At 40.2% G+C, this 23,825-nt stretch overlaps 2 protein-coding genes across 4 annotated transcripts in view; one reads left to right on the plus strand and one right to left on the minus strand.

Moving 5' to 3' along the window:
* Positions 1–5,506, minus strand: LOC144251700 (rRNA methyltransferase 3, mitochondrial). 2 transcript variants are annotated; one of them, XM_077794469.1, is made up of 4 exons: positions 5,094–5,506; positions 4,574–4,818; positions 2,992–3,159; positions 1–737 (listed from the first exon to the last, which is right to left on the minus strand). In XM_077794469.1, the coding sequence occupies exons 1-4, from the start codon at positions 5,405–5,407 to the stop codon at positions 205–207; spliced, it is 1,260 nt and encodes a 419-aa protein (XP_077650595.1). In that variant the 5' UTR covers positions 5,408–5,506; the 3' UTR covers positions 1–204. The 2 variants fall into 2 exon arrangements, with proteins under 2 accessions (XP_077650595.1, XP_077650594.1); XM_077794468.1 differs by having other exon boundaries at positions 4,547–4,818.
* Positions 5,453–23,825, plus strand: part of LOC144251701 (glyoxalase domain-containing protein 4) — a 23,516-nt gene continuing 5,143 nt past the window's right edge. For both annotated transcript variants that reach the window (XM_077794470.1, XM_077794471.1), the window contains exons 1-8: positions 5,453–5,622; positions 8,940–8,989; positions 10,720–10,840; positions 12,671–12,815; positions 17,461–17,597; positions 19,511–19,597; positions 19,868–19,981; positions 20,071–20,157. In XM_077794470.1, coding sequence (XP_077650596.1) covers positions 5,533–5,622; positions 8,940–8,989; positions 10,720–10,840; positions 12,671–12,815; positions 17,461–17,597; positions 19,511–19,597; positions 19,868–19,981; positions 20,071–20,157 — 831 coding nt within the window. In that variant the 5' untranslated portion in view covers positions 5,453–5,532. The remainder of the gene's footprint in view (positions 5,623–8,939; positions 8,990–10,719; positions 10,841–12,670; positions 12,816–17,460; positions 17,598–19,510; positions 19,598–19,867; positions 19,982–20,070; positions 20,158–23,825) is intronic.

Here is a 23,825-nt window from a genome sequence, read left to right on the forward strand (position 1 = left end):
GAATTTTAACCTTTTTATTTATGAGGAAAAGCAGAAACTTGTAGAAATTCCTATTTTTCCGACGCTGTATGATGGCAGCAATGCCTACCTCTTGCCTCCTGAATATGGCCAGGAAGCCAGTTAACCAACTCTGCCAGCCTCCGTCCAGTATGCTGGGGTTGCAGGAGCTGGAGACATCCTCAAACACAACTTCGGCCCCCTTTTTCAGTGGTAGCTCCTGTCCCTGTTCAAGTGTTCCACCCTTAACCTTAGCTGTCTTTTTCCTTCAAAAAGCAGGATGCTTGCAGCCATGGCCGAGTTCAGGCTGTCCACACCAGGCACAACAGGAATCAGCAGCCTCTTGCCCCCAGTGCTCTCAGCCAACTGCAGGGACTCCAGGCTCACGCCATGGGTCTCCCCACCTATCACCACAGCTGCTGGTGCCTCTGTCCAGTCCAAGTCGTAACTCTGAACCTCAATTTCAGGGAGCCAGTCTTTACTGTCTCCAGTTTCTATATCCTCTTCCTGGAACTTGTGAAATTTCAGAAATCGTCGATCACACACCCCGCCATGATCACTGGCTTTAGTAGACATCTGGGCCTGAGCATAGAGGCCACAGTTGTCTGCTACATGGACCCGGGTGTCAGGGGGCAAGTAGTTGGGTACTGTTTCCCATTCCAGATTATTGATAATAGGCACCTGAAAATGTGCCCCCATGCCTGCCCGTAGCACTTTGGGTTCCCAGGCATCCACACAGCCTAGAAAACAAAAAAGAAGATTTAATCAAGATTTCATAAGTCTCAGAGTGGGAGCTCTGGAGTAAATCAGATTAATTCTGGACCAGAAAATAAAGCAAAAGTGTTTCCCAGTGGAGCCTTCTTGGTAGTTGGTACCTTCCAGAGCCTTCCCAGTGACGGCAGTGTTCAGCAAAGGGACTGCAGGATTAATCCCTGCTAGTGCTGAAGAGGGATTCTATGCATCCCTTTGACATTGTTCATACATACAGGCACTGACCAGGGGATGCAAACGGAATTAAAACACCCAATATCCAGGAATTCAGGGTACAGTGGTTGGTGGTGCTGGGACAATATCTAATCAGGTAATTAGAATATTAATGACAATGTAAAAGAAGCATAAACAGGATCAGAGAAAACCCTGATATAAAGCAGTCTTTCAGGAAAAACACCAAATGTCTAAGAGACCATGACACTGAGCTGGGTCTTGAAGGATAAGAGGATGTTGTAAGAGAAAGGCCCAGGTAGAGAACAAAGTCAGAGAAGGGGAGAATGTCTAAGAACTGGAGTTGATGGTGGGGGTGGAGGGTGGGAGAAGAGAGAGGAGGCAGGCAGTGGCCACTGTATAGAAGGCCAAGGATGTGAAACTGAAGAGTTTGGATTTTTTTCAGAAGACAGTATGAGGTACTGAAGGATTTTCAGCAAAACAGTGACAGAACCTGATTTATGGTTCAGACAGACTCATTTGACTTCAATGTTCAATTTGGATTGGAACAGATTTCCCACACTAGAGATAAGGAAATTAGGTAGGAGGTTGGTGCAGCAATTCAGGGGGAAATGAACCTGAACCCAGGTGGCAGTTCTGTCACTCACATCTCTTCTGTCATAGCAAACCTACTCTTCTACATATAGTCAAGTGCTAGGCCCAACCACTCCCATGCACAGCAGATATTTGATCTTTCCCAGTGTCTACTCATCACAGGCAAGGGGGAATAGATGGCACAACCAGGGCACCTCCTCATGACTATATCACACATATTGCTACCCTAACTTGTTAGCACAAGTCTCCTCATGAGAAGTTATTTTAAAAGTCAGTTTGTCAGATTTAGGACAGATTAACTAGGCAGACAGCATTTTAGAAGGACTATAAAAGAAACTGAGAACATGAGAGTGCCCACACATACCCCCACCTATGGGCTTTCTCATACATGGCAAGGACCAGAGATGGGAGCTGGGCTACAGGCGAAGAGGTGAGGGAAAGGGTCTAGAGAATGGGCTCACACCTGTGAGGAGCTATCTAGTCTGACCCCCTCACCTAGCGGGGAGTAAGGAAAAGGTGAGACTTTCCCCCTTCTCCTCATGTCCTTGACACTGGGCACCACACCAAGTATTTCCTACTCTTTCTTTCCCTACCTCTTTCAGACCAGCCACCACTATCGATATGAAAAACCACACTGCTTGGATTATATAAACACATTTCCAAAACCATCTCTCCTATCACAGCGCTCAACACCCACTGGTGGCTACTCATAAAGGAATCGCAGCACCTAGCTCTCACACCAGCAGAGAAATATACTCCAACAGGATGTGACTGGGAAGAGTTGGAACAAGCAATTTAGGCAAGTCTCAGCAATGGCTGCCATTATTAGTGTATTTAATGGTAGCTTGAGTGTTTCTGATGAATGATGCTTTCCCTCTCCTCCGCTCCCAAGGTGGAACAGGTCTTTTGGGCACATCCCATGAGTTTGGCAGGTCTGTTTAGAACCAAACCTAATAATCCCCATTTCTGGTTAATTAGCATGTGGACGGACTGTGTGACCCACCTGAGGCTACGGGAAATGTATTACAAAGGCATAATCACACCATTGACTCATTCTTTTCACAGAATTCAAAATTTAATTTAATTTATACCCACTCAAAATCATTAAATACAAGACCTGAAACCAAATGTTAAAATTTTTTGCCCTGATTAAAATTTTTTTCTTTAATAACCTAACAGGTTTCAAATAACTTTAAAAGAAAATCAACATTTACTGACTTATTTTACATGACTCCAGGCATGGAGCGAAGTACTTTATTTGTATCATCTCAAGTACTCCTCAGAACAACCCTATGAGTAAGATTCTGTTACTATTCTCACTTCAGAGATGAGGGAACTGACACTTAGCATTATTGCTCATGGACACACATCTAGTAAGGTGCAGATCCAAGATTCAGACCTATGCATGTCTGCCCAGAGTCCCAACCAAGCAAGCTACCTAGTAACAGGTGCTCTTACCTTTAGTTAGTAATACTTTGCTGCAGCCTGCCCCAGCAGCAGATCTCAGAATTGTCCCCAGGTTCCCAGGGTCACGGAGATTGTCACAAATCAAAAATAAGGGCAGGAAATGCTGAAGCTGAGTCTCTGGATATGTCATTTTGACATGGTCAGGTTTGGCAAAAATCCCTGAGGAAACAACATGGACGTTCACTTATTTGATGTGGGAAATAATTTGATTTTCCATTTACTTTTTCTTTATGTCTTTTTAAAGACATAGGAAATATGTGAATACATTCTGACTAAAAAAATTCCAACAACATAAAATTCTACCAGTGCTGATCCCCTGGCTGCCCCATCTGTTTTCAATCTTGTAGTGTATGCTTTCAAAACATTATGCATCTACCTAAATACAGGGACATCTGTCCATATATAGGTGCTTTTAATCAACATATAAAAACTCTCAATGTATTATTCTGCAATTAACTTATTTCACTCAATAACATTGTCTTAAAGAAATGACCATGTATATTTAAAGCTACCTTATTCTTGTCTTGCATGTTATTTTTTTTATTTTTTACTTTTTTTTTTTTTTTTTTTTTTTGGTACCAGGGATTGAAATCAGGGGCACTCGACCACTAAGCCACATCCCAGCCCTATTTTGTATTTTATTTAGAGACAGGGTCTCACTGAGCTGCTTAGCCCCTCACCATTGCTGAGACTGGCTTTGAACTCACAATCCTCGTGCCTCAGCCTCCCCCTGGGATTATAGGCATGTGCCACCATGCCTGGCTTGCATGTTATTTTGTAATAAGGATATACAACAGCTCATTTAGCTCTTCCAATGACAGTTAAATTATTTCAAATTTTCCTTATTTACAAACAATGCTATAATGAATGTCCCTGTATGACTCTGTGTGTATGTGTCTGAAAATAAACACCCATAAGTGAAAAGGACAACTGGTATAAATACACTCTTACTGTTAACAAGTGATACCAAACTGTCCTCCCCACAGCCTATTCTAGTTTGTTCACATTTGAAGCACATAAAACACCTGTTTATACCTGGAAAAACAAAAATCCTAGCAGGGTGCAGTGGTGCAACACCTGTTATCCCAGCTACTGAAGAGATTAAGGCAGGAAGATCACAAATTCAAGACCAACCTTGGTAACCTCTGCACCTTAACAAGGGAGACCCTGTCTCAAAATAAAAAAAATAAAAAGGGCTTCAGATGAAGCTCAGTGGTAAAGTTCCTCTGGGCTCAATTCCCAGTCCCCAAAACAAACAAAACTTCTAAGCTCTTTATATATAAACTAATATCAAATAAAGATTCAATTTTCTTTGTAAGCATGCTCCCAAAGGACTGTACAGTTTTTACAGTTTTTAAAATATCATAAGCATCTTGTTCCAATAAATGAGTTACTTCCCTGAAAGATAATACAATGAAAAATTTAGAATTCTTTGCAAAGGCATCACAGGTACAAAGCCTCCAAGAAGAGATTAGATAGTAACATTTTAAATTTGATTTAAATAAAATCTGCTGCCCTAAGACAAATATGAACAAGAAATTCACACCTAGTGACACATTGTGTAACCACTGACCAATTATTCCTTGTGGTGCTACTAGGTCGGACCAATCCTTGATATCCTCAAATTTCACCTTAATGAGGCTTACACCTTTCAACTTATCAACTGGCAACTCCTTTATGTATTCCAGGCGGCTAAAGAAGAAAACTTTTGGCACAGCTCCAGCCTTCAGAGCATCTGCAATCAGCCTGCGACCTTCCAGTAGTATCTTCCCTTGTTTGTCCCGAAACGGCCTGGACTTAACTATTGTCATTACACTGCTGTAAGTAGAAACAAAAAGATGGCTGATGACCAACATTCTTATACTGAGACACACCTAATTTCTAACAGACATAAAGAGCTTCGCAGAGGCAAAAACGAATTCCAAAGGAGACACTTATTCTGCATAATGCAAAAATAAAAATAATAAAACCAAAGGGTTGTTCTGGAAGAACTCCTCAGGACGAGGAGGTTGATTCCACTGTGCAGCAAAAAAAAAAAACAAAAAAAAACAAAAAAAAACCACCGGGGTAGACACGTGACAGAAACACATCACCTCAGCCTCCTGTCCCCAGGAAAAGCTTTATCGTAGCGAAGTCCTGCCTCTTCCCAGGTACTCGGCGAATGGGATGGGGACATCTGAAGCGGCTGTTTCGGTCGCTGCCCCTGGGCATGCGCCTCAGACGCCGCCTCGCGGGGCTGCTTCCGAGGGGAGCGCTTCCGCTCCACCACCTCTCCGGATGGAAACACCACTTTCAAGGGGCTCCGCCGCAATGCCCGGACCCAGCGCCGCGCGTTGAGATCCCAAGTCTGGGCCACTGGCAGCCACGGTCGCACAGAAGAACACACGTTCTTCACAAGCAGCGCCATCTTTCCCGTACCGCGGGTCACGTCAGGAAAGCGCGCCGTCCATCACCAATGACGTCACCCGCCCTGGGCGCCGTCTGTGGGTGGGGCGTCGCTGTCTGAGTGCCGGCGGTGTGCCATTGGGAGTCATGGCTGGTCGTCGAGCTCTGCACTTCGTTTTCAAAGTGGGAAACCGCTTCCAGACGACGCATTTCTTTCGAGATGTCCTGGGGATGAAGGTGCAGGCTGGGGCCGACAGGGGCTGGCGCGCGAGGCTGGAAGTGCCTGGCGGAGGAGGGGGTAAAGGGTGTGTGGTGAACCTCAAACCCGGGCGTCGGACCTTGGGCCCCGGATTTTCCCATTAGCCCTGAGGGGTATTCAGCTTCTGGAAGCGCTGAGTCCCCGGTTACGGGTTAGGTACTGTTTTGTGTTTTCTTTTTTTTGGAGGCCGAGCCCAGGGCTTCGCAATGCTCTACAAGCGCGTTACCATTTGTGCTACATGGCCAAACTTTTTTTTAAAAATAATTTTAATTTTTTTAATTTTAGTTGAGGCAGTGTCTCGCCAAATAGCCCCGACTGCCTCGAATTTGGGATCCTCCTGCTACAGCCTCCGGAGGGATTACAGGCGTGGGCCACCGCGGTGGGCGTTACAAAAAAGGATCGACATGCTAGCTATGCGCACGTGTTTTCACTTACATACACAAATATTTTTGAGCGTCTGCCTTGGGGAGCTTCCAATGTACTGTGAAGGATAATAAGCAACCAAAAACTTACATAATATTCTTCCAATGAGCAATAACGCAGTCTCTTCTGGTATTGGAGCCTTTCTGGGTAGATAATCAGCATATTCAGAGTTTTGCTTTGGTCAGGGCTAGTTTGTATGGTTTCTCTTGATATCTCTCATCTCTCTGGATAAATCGTTGACTCTCCTTTCAACAGTCCAGGCCTAAGTATGAGGTCAGAATCCATTCTCTTCCCCACTGCCTCCAAATTGCATGTCTCCAGCTCTGAGAAGCTGTGATTCTTCAGGGGTCGCTCACCTGAGAACATGGAAGGAGGTTTTTAGGGAACTCCTAGTAAGTCAGGGAAGGAGAGTACACACCAGTGTTGAAGGCATTGTTAGAGCCAAGAGTGGTTTTGTGTAGAAACAGTACAGAAGATGCGGAGTGCAAAGGGAGTTACCTGAGTACATCAGTGGTTTAAAAAAATATATGCAGTGCCAGCAGGATGGTGCAGGCCTGTAATCCCAGCTACTCAGGAGGCTGAGACAGAAGGATCACAAGTTCAAGGCCAGCCTGAGCAATTTAGTGAGACCTTGTCTCAAAAAAGGATTGAGGTTTAGTACAGTGAAATATTTTTTCAGGGTACTGTGTTGAGTTTTGGTGACAGACTTGCAAAAGATTTTGATATCTAGCCACAACTAGAGCTCATGGTCAGAGGTGAGGTGGAGATGGGGATTGAATTTGTACCTAGCTAACAGTAGTAGAAGTCAGAATTAATGTCTTAGTAAATGATAGCAGAAAACCACAAAGCTCTATTTACTGTTTTCCCTCATTGATTAAAGGGCTGTTGTGAAGATTAAACATGTTATTTAGAAGGTATTTGAGGGCTGGGATTATAGCTCAGTTGGTAGAGTACCTGCCTTGCATGCACAAGGTCCTGGGTTCAATCCTCAGCACCACCACCAAAAAAAAAAAAAAAAGTATTTGAGGGGCTGGGGCTGTAGCTCAGTGGTAAAGCACGTGCCTCACGTGTGAAGCACTGAGTTCCATCCTCAGCACCATATAAAAAATAAAGATACTATGTGTTCATCTACAACTAAGTAAATTTTTTTTTAAAATCTAGAAGGTATTTGACCCTTAGATATGTATGTTCTAGAAGTATTAGAAAAATTAAAAAGGCAAGGTTTTCTAACCTGAGTCATCAAGAAATAATACATGAAGACTATACATTCAAGTTGACTTATAGAATATAGAAATAGTATTTCCAAGAATCAAAATCAGAGGAAGGAGTGAGTTATACTAGAAGAACTGAGTAGATGATGCAAAGATATGTTTGGAAACACCACTATTTATGTGCCTTTAACTACTTGAAGTTGAAGAGATGGGATTCAAGGCAAATAGATTGGGATTGCTTCTGATAGTGTATTGAATACTGGGCTTGAGAATTTGGATTTGATGCTGCAGTAAATAGGGAGATCAATTTTTTTTTAATGTTTATTTATATGTGGTGCTGAGGATCAAACCCAGGGCCTCACACGTGCTAAGAGCACTGAGCCACAACCCCAGCCCCCAATTTTTTTTTTTTTAAATAAGGTAGTGATGTAATCAGAAATGATTTGTAGTTTGTACTGGGGATTGAACCCAGGGACACTTAACCACTGAGCCACATCTCTAGCCCTTTTTGTATTTTATTTAGAGACAGAGTCTCACTGAGTTGCTCAGGGCTTCGCTAAACTGCTGAGGCTGGCTTTAAACTCAAGATCCTTCTGCCTCAGCCTCCTGAGCTGCTGGGATTACAGGCGTGTACTGCACCCAGCAGAAGTGTTCTTTAGTGATACACTTTTATGGTGGTATAAAGGAAGAAGATTATAGTAGAGTTTTGTTTTGTTCTGTGTTTTGTTTTGCTTTGATTCTGGGGATTGAACCCAGGGGCACTTTCCTACTGAGATATGTCCCCAGCCCATTTCATTTTGAGAGAATCTCATTAAATTGCTGAGGCTGACCTCAAACTTGGAATCCTCCTGAGTTCCTGGGATTACAGATGTGTATCGCTGTGCCCAGCCTAATAGTAGTCTTTGAGAGAAATGATGGGAGCTTCAACTAAAACAGTAGGCATGGAATCAAAAAGGAAAACAGTGCTGGGCATGGTAGTACATGTTTGAAATCCCAGGGACTTTGGAAGCTGAGGCAGGAGGATTTCAATTTCAAGGCCAACCTCAGCAACTTAGCCAGACCCTGTCTCAAAATTTAATCAGGGAATGTAGCTGAATAGTAAAGTGTCTTTTCAGTTTTTGGTACAAAAAAAAAAAAAAAAAAAAAGTGAGGGACAGAAATTAAGACATTGAGAATCTAATGCATATTAGGTTCTATGGTAGATGCTTTAACAAGTTACCCATTTTCACTAAAACATGAGGAAACAGACTCCAAGCCTAAGCAGCTTGCTCAGAATTACACACTGCTAGATGAGAACCAGAATTGCAAATCAGATTTTTCTGATGCTGAAAAACCACACTTTTTCCCTCTCAGCACTGCTTCCCAATCTAGGTAGAATTTTACTAGGTAGAACTTGGCTTGCTCGCAGCTTAGTGTCAAGCTGCTCTCCCTTACCTCTTCTAGCTTGGGAAAGGTATAAAGCTTTTTTTTCCTTCCTTCCTTTCTTCTTTTTCTTCCTTTTTCCTTCTCTTCTTCTCTCCGTCCTTTCCTTTCCTTTTTTTTTTTTTTAACAAATAAAGTTTACAAATGGTAATGTCTGTGTTTTGACCTTTTAGTTTGTGCTAAATATACTATGTGCAGTACTAGTAAAACCTTACAATTTATTTTAATTCCCTTACCAGGTTCTGCGGCATGAGGAATTTGAAGAAGGCTGCAAAGCTGCCTGTAATGGGTATGACATCTTGTATCTTAAATCTCCTGTAGGCTCTGAATACCCCCAGGAGAACAGAAGGCAGTTTCTCAAAGTGACTATAAAATGGAATAAATGAAGGAGTCAGTAAATCAGGGAGGTAACTTGAAGAACACTGGGGAAACCATCCTGTTTCTCTGCACTCTCACATAGCACTTCTGATAAACCAGGCATTTCTCCAACTCTCCCAATACCATGTAGGTGTCCTACTGTTTAACTAAATTCTTAATCTGTCCACCTGAAATTAGTGTCAGATCCCACAAATAAAAGGCACATTCCCACAAGACTACCCCAATATAGCTGCCCAGCACAAGTCTGGGCCTCTGCTATTTCTGATTTACCAGAAATTATAAATTGGAGGTTTCCATGACTACAAGTTCACATATTTGCTAGAAAGGCTCACAATTCAGAGAAACGCTGTTTTTTTTTTTTTTTTTAAGAGAGAGTGAGAGAGGAGAGAGAGAGAGAGAGAATTTTTAATATTTATTTTTTAGTTCTCAGCAGACACAACATCTTTGTTGGTATGTGGTGCTGAGGATCGAACCCGGGCCGCACGCATGCCAGGCGAGCGCGCTAGTGCTTGAGCCACATCCCCAGCCCGAGAAACACTATTTTTATTTACTGGTTTATTATAAAGGTTGTAACTCAGGAACAGCCAAGTAGGAGAGATGCATAGAGCAGAGTATGGGAGAGGGGAGGTGTGGCGCTTCCATATTCTTTCTGGATATACACCCTCATAGTACTTCCATGTGTTCAGCAATCCAGAAGCTCATCTAGTTTTGTTGTTCAGTAGTTTTACACAGATTATTAGGGCTTAATCTCTAACCCCTCCCCTTCCCAAAGGGGAGTGGGGCTGAAACTTCAAACCCTTTAATTACTTGATTTTTATGGAGTCAGCCCTATTCTAGGGCTCTCTAAGGGCCCCACTCTAAGACAGTTCATTATCATAAACTCAGGCATTATGGAAAGGACTTACTAGGAAAGATACCTCAATACCAGGAAATTCCAAGGATTTTAGGACCTCTGTGACAGGAATTAGATATATTACACCATAAACACAAATATGTGCTCTGGATAAAACATTGATTATTGAGTATCTTTTAAGTTTAATAGCAACATCAAGTTGAAAAATTCCAAGGCCTGTTGGGATTTGTGTACTTGTTAATTGATATACAAATAAACAAACTAAGTTCAGAACTTAGGAACTTAGGTTGGAAATTAGTATTCTTTTTTTCTTTAGGATTCTACTTTCTGCTTTAAAGAAAAGTAAACAAACATGCCTTTAACCCCAGCTATTAAGGAGGATATGGCAGGAGGATTACGAGTTTGAGACTAGCCTGGGCAACTTAGCAAGACCCTGTCTCAAAATTAAAATATTTAAAGGGCTAGGGATGTAGCTTAGTGGTAGAATGCTTATCTAGTGCTTACCATTCACAAGACCATGGATTTAATCCCCATTGCCAAAAAATGAAGGTGTAAATGAATCTTTCCTTCCAGTAAAGTGCTAAACAGATGATCTTTGAAGCTTGTAGTTGGAGCCCATGAGCACTGCCCTCAGCTGTTCTCAGCAGCTCCTGAGGTTATCATAACCTTATGAGAACTTTTAGGACCAGAAGAGATTGCCCACCATTCTGTGCCCCATAATTCTCTGAGGGAGGACTATAGCAGATTTTGCCTATGGTCACTGGGTTTATTTACTTTCATTTTTCTAGGCCTTATGATGGGAAATGGAGTAAAACAATGGTGGGATTTGGGCCTGAGGATGATCATTTTGTTGCAGAGCTGACTTACAATTATGGCATTGGAGACTACAAGCTGGGCAATGACTTCATGGTAAATATCATTCTATCCCAGTAGATTTTTGGCTAGGGTAGATGACTTGTTTAATCTGAATTTGTTGAGTCTGTGAGTCCATGAGGAGGTGACATTGGAGCAAAGATTCTGAGGAGGTAAGGGAGTTAGCCATGTGGAAATGCAAGGAAACCAGGGTGACTGGAATGGAGAACACCAGGGAAAGGTGGTAGGAGATGGGGTCAGATTAGGTTGAACCTTTTTAGGCCATTATAATCCATCTGAGTGAAATGAAGAGCTATTGAGGGTTTTGAGCAGAGGAGAAAGCAAGGTCCAGCAGCTATCTTGAAAACAGGCTATTGGGTGCATTTTGGAAAGTTTACTGTGGCTGCACAGTGGGTGATGAATTGATCAGATTGGAGCAGAGACTATTATAGTCCAAATTAGAAATGAGACTGGCAGGAGTTGGGGCCGTAGCTCAGTGGTAGAGCACCTGCCTCTCATGTGTGAGGCCCTGGGTTCGATCCTCAGCACCACATAAAAATAAATAAATAAAGATATTGTGTCCATCTACAACTAAAAAATTATTTAAAAAAAAAAAACGAGGCTGGCCTTTTCAGGAGACCCAAGTGTACATTATTGAGTACTTGAGTAAATTTAAAAGTTCATTAATTGTTTAATTTTTTGTTGTTTTAAAAGCAAAAATTGGTCCTGGGCTGGAACCTGTCCTTATCAGATGCCCAGGCTCTGCTTGCAGAGGCAGAACCTCAGAAGCTGCACCCCAGAGGTGGCCATTATTTCCATATAGGACTCCCCTCCTGGGGACATGGGAGTGGGCAGTATACTCCCTTGTTCTGAGGGGTGTCTGCAAACCCCAAAGTTTCAGTAGAGACATATTGGGCTCTCATCATAGCTTCAGGATCTTACCTCTCAGCCTCATATAAATGTTATATTGTTTTGTTTGCATTATTCCCCCTCAAATTTGGGTTCTCTACCAATTTTACACAAAAATGAAGACCACATTATCATTACTACCAACATTTGCAAATAAACCAAATACCAGGAAGCCCTAAATTTAAAATAAATTCTAAATAGAAAAAGTTAAAATAAAAAGCAAAAATTGGGAGCTGGGGTTGTGGCTTAGCAAGTGCGGGGCCCTGGGTTCAATCCTCAGCACCACATAAAAAATAAATAAAGGTATTGTGTCCAACTACAACTAAAAAAATAAATATTTTTAAACAAAAAGCAAAAATTAGGAGCTGGGGTTGTGGCTCAGTGGTAGAACACTTGCCTCACATATATAAGGCACTGGATTTGATCCTTAGTACCTCATAAAAATAAAGATATTGTGTCCACCTACAACTTAAAAAAAAATGGCTCAGGAGTCTGAGGCAGGAATATTGCCAAGTTCAAGCCCAGCTTAGGCTACATAACAAGACCATGCCTATAAATAAATAAATAAGTAAAATCTCAGAAGAGGTAGCTGACAGGCCAAGGAAAGATCAAGATTTCTCTGGCTACATCTTGAAAAAATATTTTTTTGTTTGTTGGTTTTCAACTGAGGATTGAACCAAGAGCCTTGTACATACTAGACAAGCACTGTACCACTGAGCTATACCCCCAGCCCTAGATCTTGAATATTTGAATAGTTCACAATTTACTGACATTTGAATTTCTCTTTCGTGATCCAAAAACATCTGAATCTTTGTGGGAGAAAACATCCAAAACATACTTTGAAATTAGTAGAAAAAAAATTTTGGAATGCCAATTAAATCTTAAGTAATTTGACTTAGAGTCAGTGGACTTTGGCTCCTTGTTCTGTAAAAGATCTATTGTGATTATATGTGTGGGTGTGTTCATTGTTTATTATAGGGAATCACACTTGCTTCTAGCCAGGCTGTCAGCAATGCCAGGAAGCTGGAGTGGCCACTCAGTGAAGTTGCAGAAGGAGTTTTTGAAATTGAGGCCCCAGGAGGATATAAATTCTATTTGCAGAATCGCAGTCTACTTCAGTCAGGTAATTACATCAGGATGAGTAAAAACCTATTGTGTTATTCAGCTTTTCGTTGTTATGACCAAAATACCTGATATAAACAACTTAAAGGAGGAAAAGTTTATTTTGACTCAGTTTCAGAGGTTTCAGTCCATGGTTGCTTTGAGCCTCAGATGAGGCAGAACATAATGGTGAAAGGGTATGGCCAAGGGAAGCTTCTTAGTTCATGGCAGAGAACTGAGAAACAGGAAGGGGCCAGGGACAAGAATTGCCCTTCCAGGGTGTGTCCCTAGTGACCTAATTTCTCAACTAGACCCTACATCCTACATTTTCACTACCTCCTCATAATACCATCAGATTATTAAACCCATCAATGGACCAGTCCACCAATGAAGTTAGAGCCCTCATGAGACAATCATTTCCCGAAAGTCCCACCTCTGAGTGGGACTTTTGCTGCATTGAGAACTACTAAGTCTTCAATACTTGAGCCTTGGGGACATTCCAGATCCAAACCAGGTCACCTGTTTAAAGCCACCTTTGATGAAAGAAGAGAGGGAGTGGGATTTCTTACTGCTATAGAGTCTTTTTGTTTTGATATGACATGTCCTTCACAAGCCAGTGCTCTTACCTGTTTTTTGAGTAATTATATTATCATGTTAGAACATTAGTCAACAGGGAATCTAGACTGGTTTTGTACTATTGGTAATGCACCTACTTATGATTCTTTGAGTTGCAAATAACAGAAAACCCAACTCAGACTAATTTGAATGATAGGAAAAATTTTTAGCTCACAGAGCAGGTATTCTAGTAGGAAAAATATCATTGTCACTACCCAAATTTTCTCTAAAATGTTCTATTTTCTTCAGTGTATTTCTCCTAGAGCTAAGTCCTCTTGATGATAGGATGGCTGCCAGTAGCAGTTAGGGCTACATGTTGTCACACATTCACTTGGGCAGGGGTCGGGAAACCAACTTCTTACTGTTCTTTGTGCAGAACTTTCTTGGAATCTTTTAGCTAACTTCCTGGTCAGATTTAATACACTGTGCTTGCTGCTGAACCCATCATTGTAAGAGAAGTAGGATTATTCCTAGACACACCACTTGAGCTGAGGTTAGTTTCCAAAACTCCATGCTGGTACTTGGTAAGAGATGAAACAGAAGTGAGGAGTTCACCACACTGCCTGTCACATAAAGCAGGAAAGAAATCTCACAAGGTGTGTTTTTTCAAAATAGTGACAGCTTCATCATGTTTACTTAATTCCTATAAATTCAACTGCCTCTTTGCCAACACAAAAGCAAAAAAAAAAAAGAGGTGGTAGCAGTGCGGGGCAGGAGGAGGCTGGTAAAGAGCAAGGACAATTCTGCCTGCCATTTCACTCAGTGAACACATGCCTGTAGGTGACTTGACATGAGCCATATAAATACTTTTTTCCAACCCAGGTGTGGTAATACATGTCTATAATGCCAGCAACTCTGGAAGCTGAGGCAGGAGGATTGCAAGTTGAAGGCCAGCCTCAGTAACTTTGCAAAGCCTTCAGCAACTTAGCAAAGACTTTGTCTCAAAATAAAAAGGACTTGGGATGTAGCTCATGGTAAAGCACCCTGGGTTCAATCCCCCTATACAGAAAATTAAAAAAAAAAAAAAAAAAACCCTTCAATCATCAATGAAGTACAGAAATACCAGCTTGCAATAAGTCCTACACAGCTGGTCTACCCTCCCACATCAGAAAGGATTGGTCTTTCTTTTTGCTGAGCATGATGAAAAACAAATAACACTGAAAACTAAAATTAGACTCAGCATTTGGGACATGATGCAGACTAGTGCAGGAAAGCATTTTTGTCATTGTTTTCCTTTGTTTTTTTGTTTTGGTACTGGGGATTGAACCAAGGGGTACTTTATTGCTGAGCTAGATCCCTTTTTATTTTTTGAGACAGAATCTCACTTTGTTGCTTAGGGCTTTGCTCAGTTGCTGAAGCTGGCCTTGAACTTGTGGTCCTCCTGCCTCAACTTCCCCAGTTGCTAGGATTATTGGCATGAACTACTGTTCCTAGCTGTGGATTTTGTTTCTGTTTTTGTTTTTGTTTGACAGGCAATTATTGCTTTATATACTGACTTTATTATTTTCATTTATTTTTGCTGCTAGGGATTGAACCTAGGGCTACTCTATCACTGAGCCACATCTTTATCCCTTTCTCATTGTTATCTATTTTTATTTTGAGACAGGGTCTCCCTAAGTTTCTGAGGCTGGCCTCAAACTTACAGTCCTCCTACCTCAGCCTCCCCAGTTGCTGGGATTACAGACGTGTCACTGTGGTTGGTCTGAATACTATTTTAAACCATAATTTCTGCAACTAAATCCATCATACTTTTTTTTTTCCTCCTCTAATCTTAGTAGTTATTCAATACAGGTGAGTATCCCTATTCTGAAAATTCCAAATGCTCTGAAATCCAAAACATCATACTTAGAACGTCATGTCTGCACTCAGAAAGTTTCAGATTTCAGAGCATTTTGGATCAGGGATGATCAACCAGTAAAAGTCTGTGCAAATTTTCTAAAACCTGAAAAACTCCAAAATCTGAAACACTTACAGTCCCAAGTGTTTTAGATACTGTTTTTGTCCTTCTTGGGAGGTAATGATAACATCCTTGGGGCATTAATTTTCTGTTGGTAATGGAGTTAAATCTGTCAGTCTAGCTGGCATCCATCCTTTGTTTGAATTATTCATTCCTGTTTAGTTTCAAAAACTTATTCCCATTCCTGTTCCTGCATTCCTTCAAGTTCTGAATCAACTGGGACTTGTTGATTTGTTTTGTTTTGGTACCAGTGATTGAACCCAAGGTTCAACTGAGCCCCATCCCCAGCCCTTTTTTATTTTTTATTTTAGACAGGATCTGTCTTCATTATCCATTGCAAGAATTCCATTGCATTATCACATTGTAGGAAGATAAACAATTCTCTATTGTTGAATGTTCATGTTATTCCCAGTGTTTCATTTTTTGGGCAACACTGACAAATGTCTTTGTGATGAAAGACCTTCATACATCCACAATTACTTTTTGAATTGCTGAAACTGGACTTGCTCTTTTAACATTGTACATTTTTAAAAATTTTGATACATTCTGTCAAGAATACTGTTATTTTTTTTAAAGCAGTGCCAGGGATGGAACCCAGTCCTCATACATGTGAGGCAATTATCAAATTGTTGACCAGAAATGTATTAATTTACACTCTATCAGTACTCTATGATTGTGACCCCTGCCCACGCCTCACACACACACACACAGTTAACACTACTTTTAAAATTATTTTCCTGTGGCTGGGGACATAGGTTTAATTCAAACAATGTGAAAAAATTAAAATTGTTTGCTAAGAGAACAAAAATAAAAATAATAATAATGAAAATCAAATCATTTGCCAGTTAGATGAAATATTTTATATGAATTTAAACTTCTTTGATGATTTGTGAGGTTGAATAAGTTTTTCATGTTCATTGACCATTCCAGTTCCTCCTTATGTGGATATCTGCTTTGCACCTTTTGCCAATTTTTCTAGGCTGTTCACCTTTTTTCTCATTGGTGCTTAAATATGATTTTCATATTAATGAGTGTTTGTCCTATGTATAGCAAAAGTTTTTTCTTAATTCTTTTTTTTTTTTTTAGTTGTCAATGGACTTTATTTTTTCATGTGTGGTGCTGAGATTTGAACCCAGTGCTTCATACATGCTAGACAAGCGCTCTACCACTGAACCACGACCCCAGCCCAATTCTTTACTTTTTAATCTTAATTATTAATTCTTTTGGGGGACAAGGAGCATTCAAGATTCAACTCAGGGCTTGTACATGCTAGGCCTGTAACTTACCAGTGACCTACATCCACAGCCCTAGAATTCTTTTAGTTCTTATTGTCTAGGATTTTCCCTTTTTGTGTAGTTAACCTGGCAGGCTTTTTTTCTTCATGGTTTTTCTATCTTTGGTGTCATATTTAAGTAAAAATCATCCTCCAATCTAAAATTGTATAAATCTTCACCTGTATTTAGTATTTTCTTAGTTTTATTCTTTGAACTTGATCCCTTTAACCCATTAGGAATGCATTTAATTTTGCTATTTAATTCAAATACATACCTTTTCCCCACCAATTGATTGACCAATCAAATTAGTGTCATCTATTGAATAAGGTGCCCTTTCATATTGATTTAAAATCCTTTTTTAAATCATAAACTAAATTCTTTTGGGGGATATCAAACCAAGAGTTTCACATATGCAAAGCATGCACTTTACTACTAAGCAATATCCCCACCCCCATTAACTAAATTTTTACATATGATTGAGTGTTTTGTTTTGTTTTGTTTTGTTTTGTGGTGCTGGGGATTGAACCTAGGGCTTGTGCATGCAAGGCAAGTACTCTATCAACTGAGCTATCTCCCCAGCCCTAAGCCTATTTTTGTATATATGTATTTTTGTGGTACTGGAGTTTGAAACCAGTAATCCTGAGCTACACCCCCAGCCCATTTTGTTTTTTATTTTGAGACAGGGTCTTTTTAAATTGCTGAGGGTCTCTCTAAATTGTTGAGGCTGACCATGAACTTGCAATCCACCATGCCCAGCTTGGTCTTTTTAATCTGTTGTACCAAAATGACCTATCTATTCCTGCTGATTTATTACTTTACAGATCCTGTATTGAAAGTAACTCTTGCAGTGTCTGATCTTCAGAAGTCCTTGCACTACTGGTCTAATCTACTGGGAATGAAAATTTATGAACAAGATGAAGAGAAACAAAGGGCTTTGCTGGGCTATGCTGATAACCAGGTAAGTGATCTTGGAAAAAAATAACTTGTTTCTTTGAGTTCGTTTTATAAATGAGGGGAACATGAAGGTTGTTCCCATAGTTCTTCACAGTGACTCAAAATTTATTTATGTATGTATGTATTTATAGTTATAGGTGGACACAATATTTTTATTTTATTTTTTTTTTAATGTGGTGCTGAGGATTGAACCCAGCACCTCACACAAGCTCTACCACTGAGCTACAACCCCAACCCTGATTCAGTGTTTATACAGACAGAATAAAATAAAAATTAGTGATAATCTCACCACTCAGATATTATTTCTGTTTCTGTTTGGGAATATATCTGTTTAGAAGTGGAATAGGCTGGGATATGGCATAGTCGTAGAGCAGTGAAAGGCCTTTGCCTAATGTGAAAGGCCCTGGGTTCTATCCCCAGCACAGCCAACACACTAGAGGAGGTGGAATTTCTTAGACACAAACAAGAATTAATGCATGATCTGTTTTTATATATGTAAATATATATACTTAGTAACCTAGCATTTGAACCTGATTTAGTCTTTATACTTTGGCCCAGCAATTGTATTTCTTGGATATTTTATTTTCTGGTGGCACTTGGGGTTAAACCCAGGGTCTTATACATGCTAGGCAACTACTTTACCCCTAAGTGACATTTCCAGCCCTTATTGGGGGTTGTGTTTTGTTTTGTTTTTTGAGACAGGATATCTATTAGTTGCCCAGGCTGGCCTTGAACTTGTGATCCTCCTGCCTCAGCCTCCTAAGTAGCTGGGATTGTAATATATATATATATATATATAATTTTTTTTTTAATTTTAGTTGGACATAATGCCTTTATTTTATTTATTTTTATGTTGTGCTGAGAATCAAATCCAGCGCCTCACATGTGCTAGCAAGTGCTCTATCACTGAGCCACAACCCCAGCCCATATTATATATATTTTTAATATTTACTTTTTAGTTGTAGTTGGACATAATACTTTTATTTATTTTTATGTTGTGCTGAGGATCGAACCCAGGGCCTCGCACATGATAGGCATGGGCTCTACCGCTGAGCCACAACCCCAGCCCTGGGTTCTATTTTTAATAGATGTACTCAGCATATACATGCACAAAGAAGTGTGTTTGTGGTTATCTATTGTAGCATTGTTTGTAGTAGGAAAAGATAGGAATCTTCATGTCCTGTGGATTAGAGGAATATTTAAAAACTATATAATTAATCCATAGAATGGGATACTGGGGATGTAGCTCAGTGGTAGAAGACTTGCCTACTATGCACAAGGGTTCCATCCCCAATACCAAAAAAACCCCTCACAAAAAACAAAAACAATACAAAAAAACAGAATGGATTATTATATAGCTATTGAAAAGCCTGGGGCAAGTCTTTATGTACTGGTATGTAGTAATGTTAAGTAAAAAAAAAAAAAACAAATGATAGAATAACTTGTAAATTGGGCTACCATTTATATAAAACAAAACTCATACACACACAAAATGTGCCTAGAAGAAATCTCTGGGGGCTGGGGATGTGGCTCAAGCGGTAGCGTGCTCGCCTAGCGTGCGTGCGGCCCGGGTTCGATCCTCAGCACCACATACAAACGAAGATGTTGGGTCCGCCGAAAACTAAGAAAAAATAAATAAATGTTAAAATTCTAAAAAAAAAAAGAAATCTCTGGACATTGGAAACTGGTAGCTTCTTGGGTGAAAGTAGGAGGAAGACTTTGTTTTTACTTCTTTTAGTACTCTAATTTTTTTTTTTTTTTTTTAATGTGCTAGGGATCTAGGATCAAACCCAGGGTCTAAAAATGCTAGTCAAATACTTTACTACTGAGCTACATCCCTAGCCCCACTGTTTGAATTTTGTTACCATATGCATGTATAACCTGTCCAGAAGCATAAACTCTCTTCTTTCTTCTCAGTGTAAGTTGGAGCTGCAGGGCATCAAGGGTGCAGTTGACCATGCAGCAGCTTTTGGAAGAATTGCCTTTTCTTGTCCCCATAAAGAGGTAATGTTAGATCACCTGACTTTTGTTTAATCTCTGTGACTAGCTGGTTCCACTCAGCTGAGGACCTTGGCCTTCCTTCTTCAGGTTCATTCTGATTGTCGCTTTGGAATCAAGTCCAACAGTTATTTTAAGAGCCATTAAGATAATAAAATCAAACAATTGGTGCCATGGTTCTTTCTGATCAGATACTCATCTGGAGCTAATGAGTATTTGATCCTTGCTATAAAAGTAGTATGTGATCCTTGCTCACTTTGCCTTCTTTTTCTCAAGTTGCCAGACTTAGAGGACTTAATGAAAAAGGAGAACCAAACGATACTGACTCCCTTGGTGAGTCTGGATACCCCAGGGAAGGCCACAGTACAAGTGGTGATTCTGGCTGACCCTGTAAGTATTACTGAGCAAGGAGACAGGCTCTACCATGGGTTGCTTCAGAGATGTCTTTTTACAAATTGCTTTTCTATTTATTGGTATAGGATGGACATGAAATTTGCTTTGTTGGAGATGAAGCATTTCGAGAACTTTCTAAAATGGATCCAGAGGGAAGCAAATTATTGGATGATGTGAGTCTGATTTCTTTTTTTTTTTTAAACATATTTTTTTAGTTGTCAATGGACCTTTATTTATTTTTTATTTATTTATATGCGGTGTTGAGAATTGAACCCTGTGCCTCACACATGCTAAGCAAGTGCTCTACCAGTGTGCTATGACCCTAGCCAGTGAGTCTTATTTCTGTATTATGTCACCATAGGCCTAAGGGGCAAGGCATAAATGTATATGGGAAAGGGCCAAAGCAGTAGGGTCCAGGTTCTTAGTCTGAACCACATCCTTTTACTGTTGGGGTGACTTTTTAGCCAGGGACCTATGTCTTCATTATTACCTGTATGACCCCCTTATGTAGACTCAGGCTGTCTTAGAGAACCACTGCTGCTGTATACAATATTATTCTGCTTAGTAAGTGTGGGAATGCCAAGATACCATCCCGTCTCATTCTCTTTCTTTCTTTCTTTTTTTTTTTTAATATTTATTTTTTAGGTGTAGATGGACACAACACAATGCTTTTTTATGTGGTGCTGAGAATCAAACCCAGTGCCTCACACACGCTAGGTGGGCGCTCTACCCCTTGAGACACAACCCCAGCGCCCCAGCCCCAGCCCTGCCTCACTTTCTTAGGTTTCTGGTCTTCTCTTCCATTCAGCAGCTCAGTCTGTCTTCCTAGTGAATTGTTCTCATCAGCATACAAGCAAGCTCCAGTAGTTCCCATCTTTTAAGCTTTGTATTAACTCCATATCCTTTCTTTGGATTTTTTTTTTAATTTATTATTATTTTTTTTAGTTTTCGACAGGCACAACATCTTTGTTTGTATGTGGTGCTGAGGATCGAACCTGGGCCGCACGCATGCCAGGCGAGCGTGCTACCGCTTGAGCCACATCCCCAGCCCTGGATTTCTTTATAAATTTCTCTCTTTCTTTTTTCTTTATATTTGGTAATGGGGATTTAACCCAGGGGACCTTTATGACTGGGCTACATCTTCAGAATCTAGCCTTGAACTTGCCATCCTCCTGTCTTAACCTCCTAAGCTGCTGGGATTATAGGTGTGTGCCACCACACTGGGCTAGATTTCTTCTTCTTCCTCTACCTCTACCTCTTCCTCTTCCTCCTCCTCTTCTTCCCCTTCTTCCTCCCCTTCCTCCTCCTCCCCTTCCCCTTCCTCCTCCTCCCCTTCCCCTTCCTCCTCCTCCCCTTCCCCTTCCTCCTCCTTCCTCCTCCTTCCCTTCCCCCTCTTCCCTTTCCTCCCTTCCTCTCCTCCTCCTCCTCCTCCTCATCCTCCTCCTCCTCCTCCCCCCCCCCTTTCCCCCCTCCTTCCCCCGCTTTTTTTTTAGTTGTAGATGGACACAATATCTTTATTTTTATGTGGTGCTGGGCACCAAACCCAGAGCCTCACGCATGAGAGGCAGGCGCTCTACCACTGAGCTACAACCCCAGCCCTAGATTTCTTCTTTAAAAATTTGTCTGCACACAGTTTCTACTTTTTACTCTCCATTTATACTTCACTCTAGTCTGCAGTAACTCTTTGTCACTCAAATATTTGCTGATGTTGACATCTTTGGGACTTCCATCTTGCCAAATCCAGAAACTACTTTTTTATTTTCATCAAACTTGATTTTTCAGCCAGGTATGGTATGTGCTTGTAGTCCAGCTATTTTGAGAGCCTGAGGCAGGAAGATTGAAAGTTAAAGGACAGCCTGGGAAATTTACAGAAACTTGTCTCAAAATAAAAATAAAAGGGCTGGGGAAATAGCTCAGGGGTATTGTGTTTACATAACATGCGTAAAGCCCTAGGTTCACTTCCTAGTACCACCCTCCAAAAAAAAGATTTTAAAAAAAGTTGGTTATGTTTTGTTTTTGTATTTACAATTTTTAATTTTGTATTAAAATGAAAAATTTTGTATTAAAATTTTTTTCCAAGCAATCTTCAAAGGAGTTACTCAAACTTCTTGTATCTAGCATGTAGTAAAGGTTTTCTGAATACTCTGTGTGTATGTATATATCAGAGAGAGAGAGAGAGATAGGGTCTTGCAATTGTTGCCCAGGCTGGTCTCAAATGCCTGGGTTCAAGTGATCCTCCTGCCTCAGCCTCCTAAGTAGCTGGGACTACAGGCACATGCCACTACTTATCTTACCTAGCTTATCTCTAAATACATTATTGAATGATTGAAGGAATTAATTAGTCTATCCCAGTTCTGTCATTTTAATATCTATATAAATGATCTTAAGCAATTTACTTAAATTCTTTGAACTTCTGCTTCTTTATCTAACAATTTGAGAAGGTAAGAATATCTGCTTCATGGGATTTTTCTGTGGTTTTTAAAGCTCAGCAAACCATAGGCTAAAGCAGGAAATGTGTAAGAAGATACAGATACATCTTTTGTAAATTTTATGTAGGAAACTAAAATCTCAGGCAACTTTTTGCTGGACTTCCTCCTTGTTCTTTCATGCCATCTACAAACTTTCCCTTCTCTTAAACTCTCTTCTTTGGTATTAGAGTTCGAGATTCTGCCTTCTTCACATCTTTCTTTTTTTTTTTTTTTTTTTTTTTAGAGAGAGAGAGAAAGAGAATTTTTTTAATATTTATTTTTTAGTTTTCGGCGGACACAACATCTTTGTTTGTATGTGGTGCTGAGGATCGAACCCAGGCCGCACGCATGCCAGGCAAGCGCGCTACCGCTTGAGCCACATCCCCAGCCCCTCTTCACATCTTTCTTGACCACTTTTTCCAGAGGCAAGTGCTATTCTGATTTCTGGCACTATAGATTAGTTTCGTTTGTTCTTGGACTCATACAAATAGAATCACTCAGTAGGTATTCTTTTATACACGGTTCTTTCTTTCAACATTTTTGAGATTCCTTCATGTGGTTACATACATCATAGTTTATTTCTTTTTTGTTTGTTTTCTCATTGAATAGTATTCACCTTTATAACAGTTGTTTATCCATTCTTGCAATGTTAGACAATTGAGCTGTTTCCAGATGTTTATCTCCTAAAAAGAAGACTGCTATGAAAATTCTTGTTTAAATCTTCTTGTAGATACATGTTTTATGTTTCAGGTAAATTCTTAGTAGAATTGCTTTTACTTTATCTAAAAGTACCAAATAGCTATCCATAGTAATTATACTATAGTAGTCCTCCTTAATTGCAATTTCTCTTTTCACATGATTTCAGTTACCTATAGTCTCTTGTTTCCAAAAATATTAAATGGAAAATTCCAGAAAGAGACAGTGCATACATTTGAAGTTGCACACTGTTCTGAGTAGCATAATGAAATCTCCTGTTTTCCTGTTCTGTTCCACCTAGGACTTGAATCATCCTTTTATCCAGTGTAGCCACTTGTATACACTCCTCTCACATTAGTCAGTTAGTAGCCATCTTGGTTTTTAGATTAAGTCCTGATATAGCAGTGCTTGAGTTCAAGCAACCCTTATTTTACTTAATAATGGCCTCAAAGCACAAAAGTAGTGATGTTGGCAATTTCATTATGCCAAAGAGAAGCTTCACAGTGCTTCTTTTAGGTGAAAAGGTAAAAATTCTTGATTAATAAGGAAAGAAAAAAAAAATGCTTAGATTCCAAGATAACAATACGATCAAATCTTTTATCTATAAAATTTGAAGAAGTAAAAAGATATTTGTATTAGTTTTGCTTTTGTATTTCAAAATGCAAGTTATTGCCATA

The sequence above is a fragment of the Urocitellus parryii genome, unplaced genomic scaffold, assembly GCF_045843805.1.
Source record: "Urocitellus parryii isolate mUroPar1 unplaced genomic scaffold, mUroPar1.hap1 Scaffold_152, whole genome shotgun sequence".
Taxonomy (NCBI): domain Eukaryota; kingdom Metazoa; phylum Chordata; class Mammalia; order Rodentia; family Sciuridae; genus Urocitellus; species Urocitellus parryii.